Source organism: Pistacia vera, unplaced genomic scaffold (genome assembly GCF_008641045.1).
Source record: "Pistacia vera cultivar Batoury unplaced genomic scaffold, PisVer_v2 Contig430, whole genome shotgun sequence".
Lineage (NCBI taxonomy): Eukaryota > Viridiplantae > Streptophyta > Magnoliopsida > Sapindales > Anacardiaceae > Pistacia > Pistacia vera.
In genome coordinates, this window is record NW_022196258.1 from 1,579,425 (window position 1) to 1,599,582 (window position 20,158).

Below are 20,158 nucleotides of genomic sequence, written 5' to 3' on the forward strand. Positions count from 1 at the left end.
CTGCCCGATGTACGTACGAACACCTTCAAATCGGCCCCGCCCGATGTAGTACGAATAACTTCAATCGGCCATGCTCGATGTACGTACGAACACATTCAATCGGCCATGCCCGATGTATCCCGAGAACACTTCCAATCGGCCCTGCCCGATGTACGTACGAACACCTTCAATCAGCCCTGCCGATAGACATACGAACACCCTCAAGTCGGCCATGCCCGACGCACGTACGACAACACCTTCAAATCGGCCATGACCGATATGCGCACGGACACCCTTAAGTCGACCCGGAAGATGAATGCTCACGCTCGAAATCCGCCCCACCCGACTCGCGAGAACACCGTAAGATCGGCCCGCACGATCCAAGACTTGGCACCTGGGTCCGACCCCATCCAACCCGAAACTGAACTAAAGACGCACGCAACTCATCCAGGTGAACATACTCGGTCAACCGACCGAACGAACATTCCTAAAACGTTAAAAGAGTTTGGGTCAACACCAACCCAGCCCAACATAAAACCTACGTGTCTCAGCCATCAGGCACCGATGAGGTAACATGCACAAATACAAGGAGAGAAACAAAAGAACAGGTGATTCATCCAAAGAAACATGAGAAACCAACAGTCAAAAGTCATATATATAGGGCACCAAACGCCCAAGTTCAAAATACAGAAAACGGCACAGACGCCAGATGAAAGGGCATCGCAGGCCCAAAATACAAAAAAAAAAAAAAAAAGAGGGGCATAAGCATCCTCGGCACGAGCCTCATCCTCCGTCAAGTCACGCCAGGCAAGCACCACTAGTGCTCGGCCCCGGAGCCGGGCCGCTCTCGTCCAACGCCCGGCTGACTAAGCTCAGGCGATGCTCCTCGCCCTGCCACCGGATGACCAATTTCCTCTTCAACAACTCCTGCATAAGCAAAATGTCCTCATCCGGATTCCAATGAGAGGTCGCCCTTCTTTAAACTCAAGCATGAGCTCGTCGGGCCTTAATAATGGCGTCATCAGCAATAGAGATGCACTGCTCTGAGGGACTCGACCCCGCGGCCTCCGGCTAACTCGCGCCGCAGTCTCTCGACTCAGCCTCACTATCGGAGGCGCTGCTGACCTCCTGTCAGCCTTTCGGGATGCTGCCTCCTTTTGCCGCAAACCAGCGTTGGCCTTGAATATATCCTATATCCGCTTTTCCTGCGCCACGACAGACCTCAGATGGAGACTGCTAGTGAGTACCTGCAAAACAAAACTGAGCAATGAGAACAAAGTCAAACAAGAAAAATAAACAAGTACGGTCATACCTGAACGGCGCGGGATACGCCCCAGTCAGCGGCAGCAACCGCACCCCTCTGGTTCAGACGCGCCTCGTCCGCTGGGAACAAGAAGGAGTCGGCCAGCTTACTCATGGATGTCGCGTCCGAGTAAGTCGACGCAATAGCCGGAATCGTAATAGTGATAGTCCGGCCTCCTCATCCACAACGGCAGCTGGGACGATCGGCTCCCGCCGAGGGCTGCTGACTCTGATGGCTGCCACTGGGCGGCGTCACCAATACATCTTCGACCTCACAGTTCACCAACGACTCCCTCTCCTCTTCTTCGACGCCTGGCGATGGATTCGCTCGCGCCTGGGACAGTCAATTTCTTCATGAGCGACTCTGCAAGTGCAAACTCTCCAACGGTTGTGGGTTCAGCCCGGACTCACCAAAATGATTGGTTGGAGTATCGACTCAGGAGCACATCCAAGTCTGCTTCAGCGAGGGAAGGGAGTACCTCTCTGAATAGCCTCTACCCCGGCCAAGAATACTGCTCCTCAGATTAGAATCTGCCAGCACCACTCGCCAATCCCTCTGCTCCAATGGGATGGCTAACACCCTCGGGTAGCTACGTCCAAGCCGTCCCCGCTCTGCCCAGCGCGATTGAAATCGAGCTCTGCAAACAAAAAACATAATCAAGATTTGTAATCAAAAGTACGAAAGAAACAACGAAGTTCTCACCAGTGGCTCGCCACCCTATCGGGATCGCCCAGCCCCATCTCCGAAGACGGCTGGACTCTTCAAGTAGAAGTAACGATCTTTCCAGTTTTTGTCACTAGACCGCAGGTCGGTCACCAGATGAGACCGATCGTGCCTCAAGTTCAGCAGATATCGGCCCTTCTCCTTATCGTTCTCCTTCAGGAAGTACAAGTACAGCAGCTGTGCAACCCGAACACAACTTGATGCCGAACACACGATCCTCCAAGGCCATCAACAGCTCCAGGCGTTCGGCATAAGCTGGGAGGGGGCGATGATAAAATGATTCAGCATCTCCCAGACTAGGCGAGGCACCAGGCAACCTCAACCCATCGTGAAACCACATCTCGTACACGGAGACCCAACCTTCAGAATCCCAATCAACACGTCGTACGAGACGCGGGTCCGGACTTTAGCCGAACCAGGGATATGATACAGCGTACGGAGGCGCCACACGTCACCGTCCCTCAGCACGGGCGGATAATTGGTCAGAATCCCACTGCCCTGCTGGCTCGGCCCCTCCTCAGAGCTACTACCGGACGAAAAGGGACTATCAGCTCCTCCGGAGTCTTCCCCACTCCTACCATACCGAACCGAGCCACGGCCCAGCTCCACTCGACCCTGGAGCAGCCACACTAACTCCGGTCGGCACACCGACCGGAACACTCCCTTCAGGCATACCACCATAGAGCGGGGCCCGTCATACTCGTCCCCCAAATCCACCTCTTGACTCGAACCTGCGGACGTATCACCCGACACGGATCACTCGCCCGTTCCAACCGACCGACTCCTTCCTTAAGGAAACTCAAAGTATAAACTAACCACGGATCGCCCTTCACACCGAACGGTGCCCTCAAAACCGACCTCCTCAGCCTCGGACGACCTGTTCTACCGAAGTGGAACCCCAGTCGCCCCACCTAGCTAGCGACCGACCGAAAGGGGAAATGCCAATCGAGCCTCACCACAAACGAGTCCCCACTCTGAGTCAACCTTCCAACCGAACGAACCTAAGCCAAATTCAACACCAACTCGTTCGCCCCGGACGAACGATCCACCTCAAATTCAATCCTAGCCGTCTGCTGTCCTTAATCATACTCACGCCCTGAGCGATCGATCCCCTAATCACACTCCTCGCCAATCGGCGAAGCACCGACCGACCCAAACCACACCAAAATTGACTTCGTCTTCCAGGCCTAAACCAAAAACCCGAAAATTCACCTACAACCAAATTCTTCCCGGAAATTCATCGGAAAACTCAAACCCAGAAAATTCACCAAAGTCCTAACACCAAAAACGCCTGGAAACCAGTTTGAAACCCACCAAAAACTCAAAACCTCCTTGTTTTACTTTCCAGAAATTCTATCAAAAGAGAAAAATCTATCTAAAGAACAACAAAAAGACGCCAAAAGAGAAGAATTACCTTGGATGATTGTAGAAGACCACCTTCGCTCAAAAAACGGGACAAAAAACGAAGAAAAACAGGGAGAAAAATTTTTCAGACGAAAAACGAAAGCCAACGCAAATGGAAGACGAACAGCCGATTCTCCAAATTTGTAAAGAGAAGCGTGGATACGTGGCAGGTTGCGATTGGCTAGGTGTCAGAGTCTTTTCGTTTTCCGCCTCTCGAAACGACGGACAAATCGCCACCATCACGGCAGCAATCCTAACCACCTGAGAAATCGTGGCTGTACGGATTCCTCATCTCGGTCGACGACCTCCTGGCCGACTCAGCCTTAACATCCAGACATGTTCTGACACGCTCCGATATTCGCCCCAACAATGTACAGGCGTGACCCGTCTCACACGACTAAGCTTCTACAGTCGAGCCTTCTCAGACGTCGCATTCAACCGTCCGGAAGGCCCGAACGATCGACGCACGAGCTCGGCGTAGCCCGAGTTAAAATCTTCAGGAAGCCGTCAAACCTCGTCCATTCGCCATCCGAGGCGAAGACGAGGTGTCAACATGTTTGGTCTTCCACGTATCTGGTCGTCCCACAGCCGACGAAGGATCTCGGTAAACTTCTGAGCTTCGCCCGACCTGGCAGGACGAATAACCGCCCCTCGCGGTGTTTCCGTGTAATCGCGCAAACGTACCGAGCGACCCGACCTGGCTTTCAGCTCTTGGCCCATCGAACTGATCAGGCACAACGCGTGGCGGCATGCTCTTGTTCGGGAATGGATACCGACCAAGACAATCAAATCACTTACGTCGGTCAACTCTCTCCATGATCGCTCGTCCATGGGGAAAGAACGAGCTCGCCTTGAGCACGACCACTCTACCTTGAGATACTCAACTCAGAGAGTGGGGGACAAACTGTTAGGGCCAAAAATCGTCCTTGGCCCAAATAGGGAAACAGGACCATTAGCGAAGACGGACCAGGCCCAGTCCCGCAAAGGTCCAAACCGGCCCAAGTCAAGCGGGCACAAGCCTTTCAAACCTAGCCCATGTCCTAGGTCCACGGACGAATCCAGAGCCCACCGCCCTGACATAGTACTTTCCTATTCCTAATCAACCTCCAATTCAAAGACGCCTTCCTAATTTTGACCACTTTCCTACTTAGCGAATTCTCTTAAACAGAGTAACCTTCCTATTTGGACACAGGTAAGACAACTCACCAGACCTAATTCTTCTAGGGTTTACATCAGAATCAGTTGAGGACTCTGATCCCACCAGGATTGGGAGACCAGACGACCACTATATAAGCAGAGGCTGCCCTCCACAAGGACATCGACATTACCACTTACAACCCGAGATCTTTACTCGAGAGTTTCACTGATTCGCCGTAGTCACAGTCCCGACTAGACTTCCGGTAACCTCTACTCCCTCGCCCTCACTATATTAGCCTCTCTCAGCTTTGCTGACTTGAGCGTCGGAGTGCCTACGGCAAACACCACCCCGGTGTTTCCCGTTGCTTCACGCGTGTGTTTTCTACGTGTGCAGGTGCAGCGGATGCTAGGGCCTTAACCTCACGGGATCAGACCCCCCTTCCGTACAGGTAGATTTTTACGTCTACATACTTTAATTTAAAAAAATGGAATTTTACACATCATAGACTATATTTTCTTGTACGTCGGTGAATTCATTAATATAAATTATATTGTAGTATATTAAAAATTTAATGTTCCATCTTAGAAGAAAAAAAATTCAAAAATATTAGAGCAACTCCTTGAGGCTTGATTACTAATACCATCGTTTGTGTACCATTTCTCTATTTCATTTTCTGGTCCTTGAAAGATAAAACCTGTTTGTTTCTCCGGTTAATATTTATTCTAATTCTTTATGTATCCATTTGACTTAATTTTGTTCCAAATTGTAATTTAAGTTATACTTATAATTTTTTAAATATAAATTGTTGATGTTGTTATTTGCACAAACGAAAAGTACATCGGATCTTGTGATGAAATCTTGATTACTACATACCATCGTTTGTGTACCATATTCTCTATTTTCATTTTCTGGTCCTTGAAAAGATAAAACACTTGTTTGTTTCTCGGTTAATATTTTATTCTAATTCTTTATGTATCCATTTTGACTATAATTTTGTTCCAAATTGTAATTTTAAGTTATATTCTTATAATTTTTTAAATATAAATTGTTGATGTTGTTATTTGCACAAACGAAAAGTACATCGGATCTGTGATGAAATCTATGTAAGAGATTGTATGAAATCTGATGCGAGATCAATGAATGAATGAAAAGCACAAACAACGAAAGATTTTAAAATTGATTTGAATATTAGATGCAAATCGTACGTCCATTGTGTTTATATTGCTTTCTACTTTTTTCTGTGTACAATTGCGGTTGACGCAAGATATAGATGAAATGTAAAGAAACCTTCAATTTGGATGAAAAGCCAATTTATATATTGTTACAATGACAAATTTGTAAATAAAATTAATTTGTAATAGAATAACACGTTATATGAATTCAATTTACAGCAGAACATAAACATTTTTAAAATATTGTTTCAAAACGAACATTCCAAACACATTTTCATCTCCTATAAATCAACCGTTATTAATATCTTCAACAAAAGCAAAATTAATTCATAATCATAAAATACCGCACCTAGGACTGTAAACGAGTCGAGCCGGCTCAGCTCAGCTCGGTAAAAGTTCGTTTAGAGCTTGGCTCAAAAAGGCTCGATTTGACTTGACTCGAACTTGGTTCGTTAACCGAGTCGAGCTCGAACACTGTGAAGCTCGGCTTGTGGGCTCGCGAGCCTGGCTCGGCTCGATTAAGCACTGTACACTTCACAGGGTTTTTTGGTGATTTTTTAAACTATTAGGTATTAAACCGATATTTTTCAGTGAAAAAAGTTTTAAAAAATGACAGTTTCCCCCCCCCTCCCAACCCAAAGTGCAAATTTGAAATAACACAATAGCGAGCTTGCGAGCCGGCTCGAGCTCGAGTCTTAATTTTGAGGCTCGCCAAGCGTGTCAAGCTTGAGCTCGAGCTCGACACTGTTGTAAGCTCAATAAGCCAAAAACTCGACTCAGCTCGGCTCGTTTACACCCCTAACCGCACCTAACAATTTTACGCCCGCCAGCGCCAAATGGCTATTTCCCTTCAAAACCTTTGCACTGAAACGGTTCGTTTTATACTCAGCTGTGGCAGCAGAGATCCAGAACGATGCGTTTTGATTGACAATTGGAAAAGTGGAACTCGAGCAAAACGGTGCGCATTTGCTTTGCTTTCTCCTTCGAAGCTCCCGGCAGATTAAGATATACCTATTTCAAATGGAAGAGGAAAACAGAATAACAAAGAAGTCAAGCAAAAGAACACAGTTGAATGGAGCAAGAAATGCTACACAAATGTGAACAAACTCTCAGTCTCTCGAAACCACTCTCTTTACAAACCCTAGCTTCAGTTAGGTCTCTCATAATCAACCCTAACACCTCCAATTCAACTCTTTCTTCAATCCTCGAAACGCTAACTTGCTCTCACCAACTCTCTCTTCCTGACTCTATCACTCGCCACTACACTCTCAAGCTCCTTACCGACCTGTCGTTTCACCAGCCGCACCTCTCTCCTCTCATCTTCGACTCGCTCCGTGCTGACGACTCACTCCTCTCCGCCGACTCACTCGCCGCGCTCGCCTCCATCTCCGACCACAATCCTAACCTAGCTCTTCATATCGACGATCACTTCTTCGTTTCTCTCTGTTTCGCTCCGTGCGTGTCCGTGCGGTTGTGGTTACTAAGAAACGCTGAGAGGTTCGGTGTACGGTCGCATTTGTTGTTCACAGTGTTCTTAGGATTTACGAAGGATCCGTATCCGTATGTGCGAAGAGCTGCTTTGGATGGATTGCTTGGCTTGTGTAAGTTCGGAGTTTTGGAGGACCTTGACGTCATCAAAGCATGCTATTGCCGTGCCGTTGAGCTTCTACGCGACATGGAAGATTGCGTCAGACTCGCCGCGGTTCGCGTGGTAAATTATTCGTACCTGAATTATAAACAGGAATTATTTTCTTTGTACATCGAATACATTATACATTGCTTTTTCATCACTCAGAATTCAACAAAATGCTAAATGGTGCCATTGTAATAATAGCGTAGTTAAATTTTATTGATAAGTGGTTTTTTACTTTTAACTAATGAATTGCATTTGGTAATGGTATGTTTCATTTGGAAAAGTCTTAAATGTGATGGGAAGGCCAAGGCATGCGTAATTCTGTTTCATTACAGGACTCTTGTATTTTTTCGATACATGTTTTTCACGAGAATCGTTTCATCCGGCATACATCATTTTAATTACTGACAATTTCTATTTAGTTTTGATAATCTGTTTAACGGGATGGGGTAGCACAGCAAATTAGATATGTGGACTGGAGTACTAATTACGGGATTTTATATTGATTGTGAATCAGGTTAGTGGATGGGGTCAAATGCTTGTAGCGTACAACCAAGAGATGAGAGGAACAAATTTGTCCGATGCAGTGTTTACTCAGGTACTTTACAAAACTAATGCTGATTTTTTGTCTACACTATCCCTTTTTCATTTCTTTATAGATTGTTTAGGGGCATGTGCTGAATGAGATGCTTGGTTATCCTTTTGAGGTATGCACTGACATCTCTATGTAGCTTGAATTGCATATTGGTGGTGCCTGTTCTGATCTTTAGAGCATTGTTGCTCCTTATTCTGTCATCCTTTCCTTGTCATTATCTTGTTCTCTGGTTCTCACATATGACAATATCATATTTACTGTTCAGATGTTTGGAACATTAGACAGTTTCAACCCATGTAAGCATGCAATTGAGGCAAGGGAATTTTGGGTATTGATAAGAAAAAACTAGACAGTCATGCTATGTTATGTCAAGTCTGGTGAAAGAAATTTACTGTCTTTACCCTTTGTTAGTTGTAGTGGACGATTCCTGTTTTCTGTTTTCTTATTCCAATGGGACTTCTATCTCTTAAAAAATTTCAGCCATTTTAGTAGATTTTTTTTATCCTTATATCTCTTGTGCCATATGTGTTTGCAGCTCTGTTCTATGGCAAGAGATATGAGTATGGAAGTAAGGGTTGAAGCCTTTGATGCCCTTGGAAAGGTAGCAGTGGTATCTGAGGATATTTTGTTGCAAACGCTGTCCAAGAAGGTTCTAGGGATTTTCAAAGAGAAGAAACCTCATGGTCAGTGTGCTGCTGATTGCTTTGAAATTTCAGCATCAGGTGCTGCTGGAGCTTTTGTGCATGGGCTTGAGGATGAATTCTATGAGGTAATTCTTTGGTATGGTGCTTGTCCACTTCAATGGACTATTGTATACTGGAATTTATATCTGTGTCTATATATATAATTATGATAATGACATTGTCTGTTCTAAATCTGAAGGTACGGAAGTCTGCTTGTTCTTCCTTGGGTTTGTTGAGTGTTCTCTCTGAAAAGTTTGCTGGTGAAGCCTTAAACTTCCTGGTAGACATGCTAAATGATGATTCAGTGACTGTCAGGTTGCAGGCTCTGGAAACAATGCTTCTTATGGCAAACTGTGAGCATCTAAAGGTGCAAGAGATACACATGCACATGGTTGGTTTCCTGTCCTATTTATTACTCTTAAGGAAACATATATCGATATATATTCTTTGCTTATCCTACACTTCCGCTTGAGCATGATAAGTTTTCATAACATTGAGGTAAAATCCACAGTTAAAGTTGTATTATTAGATGGTTTTCAGTATATTGGTTTAATTAATTGTTGCATTATCTGATCTGATTGGTCCCTCTGAGAGACATGGGGTATTATGAGTAAATTACTTTTGGTTGCTGGATTGGTAATAAACTCCAATTCTCTCATGACTCTCTCCTCTTTGTCACCCTTGGGTGGGATGAAGGGCATTCTTTAGCAGCCACACCTTATCTTTAAAAACAGTGACTTGATATACATAGTTTCTTAATAACTTATAATTATATTTGATTCGGCAGTTTCTCGGCACTCTGGTTGACAAAAATGCTTTAGTGAGATCTGCAGCAAGGAAAATTCTTAGATCAGTGAAAGTTCCCAATGTGGACTTTTTTAAACTCTTTGTTGATGGTCTTCTTGAAAACTTGAAGATATACCCACAGGTTTGTTGTTGCTTCACTACAGAAAATTTATTAGATAATTTGAAAATTCAACTTATGCTATGTTTTTATATAAAGCTCACTCTAATTTCAATTCCTAGTAGTTGTCTCTTTTGTTTTTTATTTTTTCCCCCTTTCTTCTTCAACATTTGTTTTCTTTTTTCTCTTAGGATGAAGCCGATATTTTTTCTGTTTTATTTTATATTGGTCGAAATCATGGGAACTTTGCAGTGTGCATCGTCAGGGAGGTTTCACAAGAGGTAAGCATTGATCTTTATGTGTAATCTATGGTCTAGTGATTTGATGAACATGGACTCGCCTCTCTTTATCTATTTCTGCTCTAAATTGATTTTGTTGGGATAGATAAGCTTTTATTGGTGCAGTTGTTTGCATTAGGAGGAGGCATGAGTTTTTTGTTATAATAATTACTCTCCACCAAGTTCTCAAACAATAATGTCTTGTGCTGTTGCACTACAATTTCTTTTTCAGTGTGCATGATTCTACTTTCTGTTATGTTACAACGACTGCATTTGGTCGATCAGATAATGTTAGTTATTTCATAAAATCTTACTTGTCCATTTATTTCAGATGGAGCCAGATTCTCATGGCAAATTGGGCTTTGATGGTGCAAGAGTAGCTGCATTTCTTGTGTTGGCCATCTCAGTTCCCCTCTCAAGTGAACAAAATGTCTGCAGCATTCAACCTAGAATATTTTCTTATGCAGTTACACTGCTGGGGAGAATTTCTTGTGCTTTGAGTGATGTTATGGACCAACATTCCCTATTGGCCTACATTTCACAGTGCAGTAGACTTCCTAGTTTCTCTGACTCACAGTATAAAGGGGAAGAGTCATCCGTGCATGAAGTGAACAGTAATAGTATTAATGGTACCAGCACTGAGATTTCTGTGCAGGAAATAGGTGATGAAGTCCCAAAAACTTGGTCTTGGATACAATGCGACCTAAAGGATGTAGCAACATCACAAGCAAGATGCCAGCTGGAAGAGGAGGATGAAATAAATAATTCTATGAATATTGTACTAGCGAAGGTTAAGAATATCTGGCCCTTAGTACAATCAGGATATACGAAGGAAGTTTTGGAGACTTTGAGGTAGTAAAGTGGTTAGCTATATTCAAATTTTTTCTGCCTTTACAGGTTTACTAAATTTGAAAATATTATAACTATCTGTTACTACATTTAAATCATTATTCAATTGTCCTGTACTAGTTATTAGCTGAGGAGTTTGCATACACTTATTCCTAGAAGAAAATGATTATTGTTCTTTGCACAAATAATTGGGAGATGTAGGTAGTTTTATGGGTAGAGTAATATCTGCAATCCAAACCAATAAACACACCATCACTGTTGATAAACAGTATTTTATGTTCCTATGCATAAAGCAGGTGTAATTTTCTTTTACTACTTAGATACATGGTTGAATTAAGGAATGGTACCATAAACTAGTTATCTGTTGCTCCTTCATGGCCTCTGCATGCTTACATCCATAATCTGCTTTTAATTTCCTGCTTTTTGTCTTTTCCAGGGCTTGTAAGGAAGAAGTGTTAACATTTTCTACTAAATCCCTTGGATCTGATGGTGCATTAGCCTTTACATTGCGGTATATCCAGGTGGTGAAACTGCTTGTTAAGGTTTGGGAGCACTTTGCACCCATGAAAAAGCTCCATTATTATGAAGTGGGAGAATTGGAGCTCTTATTAGGAAAGTTAGACAGTAGGCTTGCAGATATCAGATGTAGGTTTATAGGGTTGTCTAAAGAAGAGGAGTTGCATGTCTTGGAGCTGGTACTTGTGTCTTGTTTGTTGAGGTTGTCTAAAGTTGAAATCTGCTGCTATCTTACTACCCTGAAAAAGCTGTCGTCTACAATTTCACATGTAGAATTTCTCCACCAGCAAGGGTCCATTGAACTATCCAAGTTTGTAACTGAAGTTAAGAATTCATTGCTTGAGATAGGCACCTCTACTTTTGGCGCTTCCTACGAGCCATTTCTGTTCAGTCAATTACTTGAGTCCTTTTTTCTAAACCAGCTTTTTTTAAGTGGGAGGCTTAGGCACATAAAAGCGGAACTGGATGTTCCCAATAATAGTACTGAAAATCCTGTTACTTTTGTTTCAGGGCTCCCAGTTGCCATACCTCTTGAGATCACTTTGCATAATATTTCGAGTGAGAATAGGTTGTGGCTTAGGATAACTATGAGTGAAGAGTCAACTCAGTTCATCTTTCTAGATCCGAACTTAATTGAAGGATACAGTGAGTTCCTGAAATTTACGTATATTGCACCCTTTTACAAGACTCCGAAAGCCGTATCTTTCTCATTGAGGGTTTTTATAGGCATGGAATGCTTATTTGAGGATGTCCATTTTGTCAAAGTCCATGGAGGTCCAAAACGTATGCTAGCATATCTTTGCCATGAAAAAGAAGTTTGTCTATCCATGGCTTCTAAAGGCTGATTATTCCTCTTAAAGTGTTGCTTCAGCACAACAGGTGGAAAACATACAAGTACGTACAGCAGAAGTTTAGTGGCTCCATTATAGACTTTGATTTTTTGCCATTGGATGGTCATGAAATTCTTATGGACTAAGTGAAAAATATGCAGACCAGCTTTCCTGTGTCTAAGATAGGTATTTGATTTTCTTTAAAATCAGGATACTACTTGAGTTCGTTTCTTCAGAAGGGAAACTAGCTCTTTTTGTTCCACAAGGGTCGAAGATGCATACTGCTTTGTTTCACTACTACCCTTTTAAAGATTGTTATTGAGTTGATGTTGTCGGAGTGGATGCATTGGAAGTTTTGCGGGTTTAATTCTTCTCCTAGGGTATGTACATCCCTTCTGGCCTTCCCATTAGTTTTTTCATTTAAACTTTTTTTTTTCTTAAGCATTATGGCTCTTCCAGGGGTGACAGCAGTGAAAGACTACATTTTCTTTCATGGAGATGGTCATGTAACAATGAAAGACGGGCAGCTGTTTCCTTTCGTAAACTGGCATATTTCTGAAGTTTGACCAGGAAAATTCTGAATCAATTATTTATCTTGTATTTATCTTCTCCAATGGTATGTTTAGCCTTTCATTTTTATTCTTTTCATATTTAACATTTCATTAAATCTTTCCGGTTTTTGCGTAGGGTGTAATCAAGGAGACGATGTCCCGCCTCAGCTTATGTGTGCCTGAGCTAATAATTATAGTTATATATGTGGTTTTTGCCAAAGTTGTGGATGCTTCAGTGTTTATAAGCATTTTGTGACACCACTGACTTCGATTTCAGATTTTCAAATCTGAAGTCAACATGGATAAGTCTTCTCCAAGAGGAAACGAGGACTGGCATTGGTATATGAAATCATTAGAGCTCGCTGGAGAAGGTGACTTAAAAGTACTTCTCCAAGGAGAATAAGCGGAGCAGTTAAAAATGCCTGTTCCACAGGTGTGAACTGATCGATAGTTTTAGCGCTTAATCCATTTCATGTTCTCGGGAAAATAGATTTAAATTTTATTGCAGTATTATGTGATTAAGTACAGGCTACCCAAAATTGACAATTTGGTCACCTTGGTATTGAAATTTCACTATTATCCCTTCCATTATTTATTATTCGTTTTTGCGTTGAAATTAATTTTTGACCACTAAATGACCATATTATACTTAAATACAAAAATCTCAAAAGGAAAAACCCTGAAGTTTACAAAAAAATAATAATAACATTATTTAAACAGAAATGTCAAAACGTTTTGGGTGTTTTTTTGTTGATTTAAACTAACTGTTGGGGAGATGATAACTCGGGATTAAGCCCCTATTAATTACTGAGCATTTTGTGAGTATGCATCATGATCTGTTGTTTTATGTTTTCTTATTGTAAGTTACCCTCACATTATATTTGTCGCCATCCCTTGTACTACCTAATAATCTCGACAAGATTCAGCAACTTTGTACATTCGCAATCTTGTAGAGATTATTAAAATATATGTCCAAGTCGCCATCATGTAATCTTGTAGAGACTATTAAAATATATGTCCGAGTAAAACATTCACAGTTCTATGAACTCAACTCTGACCAAGGTTGAGATTAGCTATTTTATTTAACGAGTGAATTATTTGTTTCTATAATTTGTACATTCGTAACTTCAAGTTACCCTCATAACAAAAAAGATGTGATTGAGATAAGCCTCAACCCGATCAGCTTCAAAATGAATAAAGAGAAAAAATACAGTATTCTCTACAAGGTAAAAGCTGACATGGAACTCCTTTTCCCAATTTCATCAATTACTTCCCAGCCCTGACCCTCTTTATAACATTCAACCTGTTATCACATAATCAGCAAATACAGATGAGATAAGATTGGTGCATCGATCTAACAACTGCATAAAAAACAAGTATGGCGAAAGATAAGATACTGTGTCCAAGACTCCGTCACCGGTTGCCACTCCTGCAACAACATATATAGACTCTTTCAGAACACCAGCAGCAGAATACCCCCTTGTTTGCTTCATTGGGTCTGCCCTCATCCGTGAATCCATACGTGAATCATAAATTTCGATGCTTGAAACCATTGTACTGCCATCACAAGCACCCAGAGCATATCTACAACACAAATTCATCTTGTTAATCTGAAACTTGAGAAGGATAATATATATCTCTGGGGACTATTGCAATGCATGAGGAACATAATTACGAGTAGACTTGCAGTAAGAAAAAGTGAGTTTACAATGTACAATGTTAATCAAAATGTATTATTTCTTATAGTACAACCGACAAGTACCAATAAACTACAAAACAAGAGAACAAGATGAACAAGGAAACTTACAATTTTCCATTCAAAACCACCAGTGAGTGGCAGGCTCTCTTTGAGCTCATGCTTGCAATTTGTTCCCAATAACGCATTCTGTAGTCAAACTTTTCTGCAGACCTGAATATGTACAAAAATGTCAGGCAACTTTTAAAAAAACAAATGCCAGAAAAATTAATTACATTATCTGAACTTTAATTTTGCATCATCTATTCTTTAGTTTCTTACTATCAGATGCATCTGAATGTTATTACAGGCTAAATCAATTAGTAGCTATGTACAAATCTCCATATATATATATATGTCATAGGCATCTCAAGTCAACTAAATGTCAAACAAAAGATTAAAAGCACACCATCAATTTCTGATATGCCAAGAATTTGGAAGTATATCCTGCTGATATGCCAATATATATAAATTTAATTATGTACATCATGGAACTCCCTGCAATCAGTGAACCACAGCAACACACACACAGCACACAACCAAGAATATGCACGAAAGAGAAAGAAATGGCAGTTTATATTAATTGGAACTAAGATAGCATAACAGAGCAATAGAAATAACAAGCAGATTCCCAGCAGTTCGAGGAGCTGGGGGCCTCCCAAACAAACCTATGAATAATATTGATGATATCCCCTCCTCTCTCACTTTCTTCCTTTTTATAAGCCCTTAGTCAGTCCCTTAACTAATTGACAGCTAGGTGTCCATTTCCATAATAATCTTCCCCTGCACGTGTCCCTTTTCATAACAGATTTCCCATGTACTAACCACCCTCCTTGCACACCTCATCATCCCCTACCAGACTCACACTTAATGTACCCTTGCCCCTCTTCCTTCCCCTGCCTTTGGACTCATAGATCTTAAGTATGGGAGGTCTAACAGTACACAAACAGGAAAACAATAAAGGGCGTGTGTCTTACTTCAGATGATCCTTCCCATCAAATCCGCCAGTAGGATAAAGCACACCATCAATTTCTGCAGCAGCAAAAGAAAATCGCTGGAGAACAGATAAAGGGCATTCATGGACCAAGTCTTAGTCAACTTATACATCATGCATGCTTTATAAGATGGCGTGCCACATGCCTCAAGGAAGTAAGAAATGTCTGAAATTGCCACCACATTACACATACAGTAAATACATGTAACTGACATATGTCTCATGATATAAAGCATCTTCAAAACTTGTATTGAATGACTGATAACATATGATAGATGCCCAACTTGACGACAGAAGTGACATGTTGTCCATGATGAAACAAAATACCTTTATTTTCAGGAAACTTAATTGCCATGATGTCAAATAAGCAATGAATTCAAGATCATCAGTAAACCTTCCCTCAATCATTGCACCAAAATCCAGGAATCAAATGAAATAGATAGAGGATTGAAATCGAAAAAGGCAATTTTTTATTGTCTTTCTGATTCACATTTTTCCATTAGTTCTACCAAATTAAATTTCTCAATTATAAGATATCATATTGAGTGAATCTAGACAGTACTTGTATCATAAATCATAGTGAATTCTCACTAGATATCTCATTTAATTAGATTCTGATCCGTATCTGAGGAATATCTGTTGTGAGTTTAACAAACGCCGTAAGATTTCATACATTCTGAAATTTCCATTTGCCTGAGTTCAATTCAAAGCAAAGCCTCAAATGATAAAACCCTCAATGTTTTTCAATTCATGCATAAAAATTAATTGAAGCTCTCACAAGTAAATTTAATTTTCGATCCTTTGTTAAATACTAAACCAATGAAACTGCATTCCTCAAACTGATTCAAGTGCAGGTGAAAAGTGTACCTTTTGTCACAATGACAGCATACCGATCCATCGTTCAAGCTTCAAATAAAACATTTCAACATTTGAAAAGCAATCAACACTATTCCCACCACCAATTGCATATATTTTGTTATCAAAAGTAACTCCACCTAAGCCAGCCTTTGCCTTATTCAAGGAAGGGCAGAGGGTCCATTCATCATTACCTGGGTTGTACGATTCAGTTGACATATGTATGAAGTATTAGAGATAAGTAGATTGAAAAGGCAATAATATTTTAAAGAATTATTAAGAGCTAATACCTATATTGTACCACGTGCGTCTATCCCCACCACCAAAGACATAAACCTCACTATTCAACAATGCAACTGAAGCATATTAACGAATAGAGTTCATTGGCTGAAAAGATTTAATCACACCTCGCGAGGGAACATATAAATCCAATGTTAATAACCATGATTCCCCATCATATCCACCCAACAGATATATTGACTCAGTAGGATCGACATGCAGCTCATCTGACTCTATGGCCTTTTCATCACTTAGTTCGATGGGAGGATTAGACACAGAGTGCACCATCATACAATGATTTTTCAACTGCTAGATCTCAGCTTCTGCATCAACCTGGAAGAGTCGGGGTCAAACGTATTTGCTCATTACATCAAGTGGCCGAATGAAATACACAAATGCAAGGAAGCACCATTTTCCATAAACATCATAACCATTAATATCCAGGGGAGAGGGGAGGGGGAATTAATGCATTGACCATCAAATGAAGGAACAGTAGTCTCTTCAATTTATCATTAGTGCAATACAATATGAATTTGATTATCTCAAGACACTAGTGACTCTTACCTTTGTATTATAGGTACTTCAACCACTAACTAAGGCTCTTAAATGCGCTAAATTATATTTTCATTTAAATCTCCAAGCTTTTGGTGTTAATACTGAGGAGAGGGAAAAACCATCAACTGCTCGGACTATTGTTGCTAATGCTTTTCCTATTCAACCTTCTAGAGCACCAATGGCTATAATTCTACTTCTACTTCCATTGTAAATTCATTCAATTTAACATTAGTCCTTAGTCCATAGAATACATATAAATAATTAATCAAAAAAGAATTCAGCCTCCAACGGTGACTAAATTGCTATGTTCAAATATATCAATCTGCACATTGTTTGCTTAGTAATTTGCCAAAGGCAGATAAATCAGCTATTGGAAATAGCAGAGTTCAACATCAGAGGAATGGCAAAGCATTACCAGCTTCTGCTCCAAATATCTCATCCTTAGATTTTGTTCTGTTTGAATTTCTTTAAGCTCTTCCACCCCTTGAATCAACTACATAGAGCATAAAGCAACTTTACTAAGGCCAAAGCAAGAAACTCTTTTGAATCTTAAGTGAAATAAAGTAAAGGACAAATATCCTCAACTACCTTAGCTATGATGGACTGACAATAAGAAGAGGAACAACTATTCTCTTCATTCTTCCCATCAGAGCTCATCATATCACAAATAGAACCCCCGTTTCCTGGGCACATACCACTGGTAATCGCAGGTTCATCTACATAATCAGTTAAAGGAACGTCTTGACGTCCACAGCAAAAAGCCAATTCTTTCAGTTTCATGAGAATAATACCTTTCTCATCTTGTTCCACCATCTTCACATCTGAATGAGCTTCCACTAGCAGGTTGTCTCCATTTAGTGGAACATCATCTCTAGAATCTATTTTCCTACTCAAGTAATTAGACTGATCAATCTCCAAAGGACGTGGCTGAAGTAATTCACACTCCCCTTTCATTTCACCGACAGGAACAGCATCTTCAGAATCTAAAACCCAGCTTTCTTCTTCCGTGTCAGTTGACGAAAGAGGTTGGAAAAAGTTTCCCCATTTTGTTGTATTGAAAGGAAGACAAGGTAGACAAGTGCTTGTTGAAACTGCTAAAGATGCTAGTGATATCAGCTTGCTTGCCTGAGGATGGTCAGGTCCATTACTGGTTTAAACTGTTCTTCAAGCAGTGGTTGGCATTGCAATTTGACATGAATCTGAACCTTCATTTGGAAAGCAACATAATATCAGCATTAAAGCGCCTTCTCTTCATCATAAACTATCTGTCTCATATATAACTTTTTTAACTTAAAAACAACTAGAAAATAGATAAGCAAACTTGTTATATTACCTGTGCAGGATCTTAGAACCATCAATGGTCCACCCATACGGATCAATGTTCACTTTGACAGGGCCGGCAGCTTCATAGATGCCGTAAAGTTTCTGTCACTGTAGTTGAATAGAAAAAGTGGTGGACCAGTATCAATGTTCTTTACATAGGTTAAGTCTTGAGCTGGTACGCCTGTTAAAGTTAATACAAAATCTCGTAAGTTCTTCGAGAAAAACTAAGAACAATATCGAAGCTGCACCGCAATGCTGCCCAACTAAAATGAAAAGAAAAAGAAATTATATCATATAGAGATATATTCTTAAACCAAACTACCGTTTTCCCATCTTTAGCAGCAATCCTGCTTAAAAAAAAGGAGCTCAAGGTGTGTATGCAAAGTAATAGTTGTAGAAAAGACGTTTGCAAAATAAGAATTATTCTATTAATGACAAACAAGAAACAAACTCTAGACGAAAGCAAATGATTAAAATAAAAACAATTAGAAATATTTTATTCATTCTTCCCATTTTTATGCAATCCTACCAACAAATATCACTGGTTTCTGAATGACTAACTAATTCCTGAAAGAAAAAAGACAACCAAAAACAGCCAAAATGTTTACTAAAAATATGCCTCAAAATTGCAGATGACTGACCAACGGTTGATTAGTTAAACATTCTTCAATGGTGTTATTCTTGCAACCAAATATAACACCACCAAGCTGGCTCTTTCCCAGATTTCTAGCAGATGCACGGGTATAGGTTGGGGTAGAAGGTGAATTTCCAGCGACAATGAAAGTTTGTTTTTTTCTTCCTGCCCCCACCCTGTAACCAAAATTGAAAAAGATCAAAAATGCGAAACAAAATCTGAAACTGCAATTAGAGCTTAAAACATGAGTAACTACTGCTAATCAAAAGGGCTCAAAAACTTTCAACCAAAACATTGAAGACATTGATCAAATAACATTGTAAAATAAGTACTAAATGCAGCACAATCATGAAACAGCAAATTTATAAAATATCAGCTATCATAAGAACAATAAATCCGTGGAAACAAAAACCTAACCTCAACGATTAATGAGTTGACTTTCGTTAATAAACAATAAGGCCATTATGAATTGACTTAGCAAAAATAAATAAACACAAAGGCCATTATGTCAAACAAAAGATGGAGATCCTACTTTGATGTGCAAATTGGATCACAAAAAGGCTCCTACATCAACCTCATCAATATCCATTCCTTACAATTCCTCTCATTGAAAAATAATTATACATTTCTCACAAATTAATTAACACTAATGATGCTTTCAAGAATCATTCGCTTAATACACAGTAATTTGAAGCATTATAATATCCATAAATAATACCAAATAAATAAACAATCAAAACCTAATAGCAGAGTGTGATGCTCAATGGACAAAACCTGGAAGTACAATTCAATGTAATGCTATCGGAATCACCAAATATGCTTAACAAGAACTTCAAAATAAAGAAAATCGCAAACTATTAATTCGTTTGATAGAAACGGAAAAAAGAAAGTAAAAGCGAAACGGCAAAGACTTATTTAAACTTCAAAAGCAAACAAATGCGGCAAAAAACCCTAACTATCACAAGTTTTAATCAAATCACCGAATCAAAGTGAAACCGAGTTCACTTTCTTTGTTAAATCATCCGATTGAAGCAAAGCCGCGGCACTTTTAAAATCGAGCGAACAAAACTGAAATAAAAAAGAAAGAACCAAAAATAATGAGAGTTGAAAGGAAGATAAGCGAAGAGAAAATGTGTCAAAAAGAGACGCGTACACTGTGCGTCGAGGGTGCTGAAAATAGAAACAGTGTGCTCCACTTTAGAGTGGTTGGCAGAAGCGCGAAATG

General features: G+C 40.5%; 2 protein-coding genes across 8 annotated transcripts in view; one reads left to right on the forward strand and one right to left on the reverse strand.

Annotated features, from left to right (window-relative positions):
• The first annotated feature begins 6,781 nt into the window (after positions 1-6,781).
• The window catches only part of LOC116143423 (protein SIEL-like), an 80,611-nt gene continuing 67,234 nt past the window's right edge, over positions 6,782-20,158 (forward strand). For 2 of the 7 annotated variants that reach the window (XM_031428883.1, XM_031428884.1), the window contains exons 1-8: positions 6,782-7,430; positions 7,870-7,950; positions 8,483-8,716; positions 8,830-9,021; positions 9,418-9,558; positions 9,726-9,815; positions 10,144-10,664; positions 11,098-12,065. In XM_031428883.1, coding sequence (XP_031284743.1) covers positions 6,792-7,430; positions 7,870-7,950; positions 8,483-8,716; positions 8,830-9,021; positions 9,418-9,558; positions 9,726-9,815; positions 10,144-10,664; positions 11,098-12,022 — 2,823 coding nt within the window. In that variant the 5' untranslated portion in view covers positions 6,782-6,791 and the 3' untranslated portion in view covers positions 12,023-12,065. Of the gene's footprint in view, positions 7,431-7,869; positions 7,951-8,482; positions 8,717-8,829; positions 9,022-9,417; positions 9,559-9,725; positions 9,816-10,143; positions 10,665-11,097; positions 12,388-12,466; positions 13,127-20,158 lie in introns of those variants that run through there. The other 5 variants (XM_031428879.1, XM_031428882.1, XM_031428880.1 and 2 more) reach the window with 5 other exon arrangements.
• LOC116143434 (kelch-like protein 28) lies at positions 13,622-20,137 on the reverse strand. The gene is given in 10 exon segments (XM_031428904.1): positions 13,622-13,861; positions 13,956-14,142; positions 14,366-14,467; positions 15,271-15,347; positions 16,155-16,357; positions 16,436-16,754; positions 17,392-17,469; positions 17,565-18,181; positions 18,310-18,480; positions 18,941-20,137. Coding segments are annotated over 8 exon segments (1,416 nt in total). The 5' UTR covers positions 17,931-18,181; positions 18,310-18,480; positions 18,941-20,137; the 3' UTR covers positions 13,622-13,777.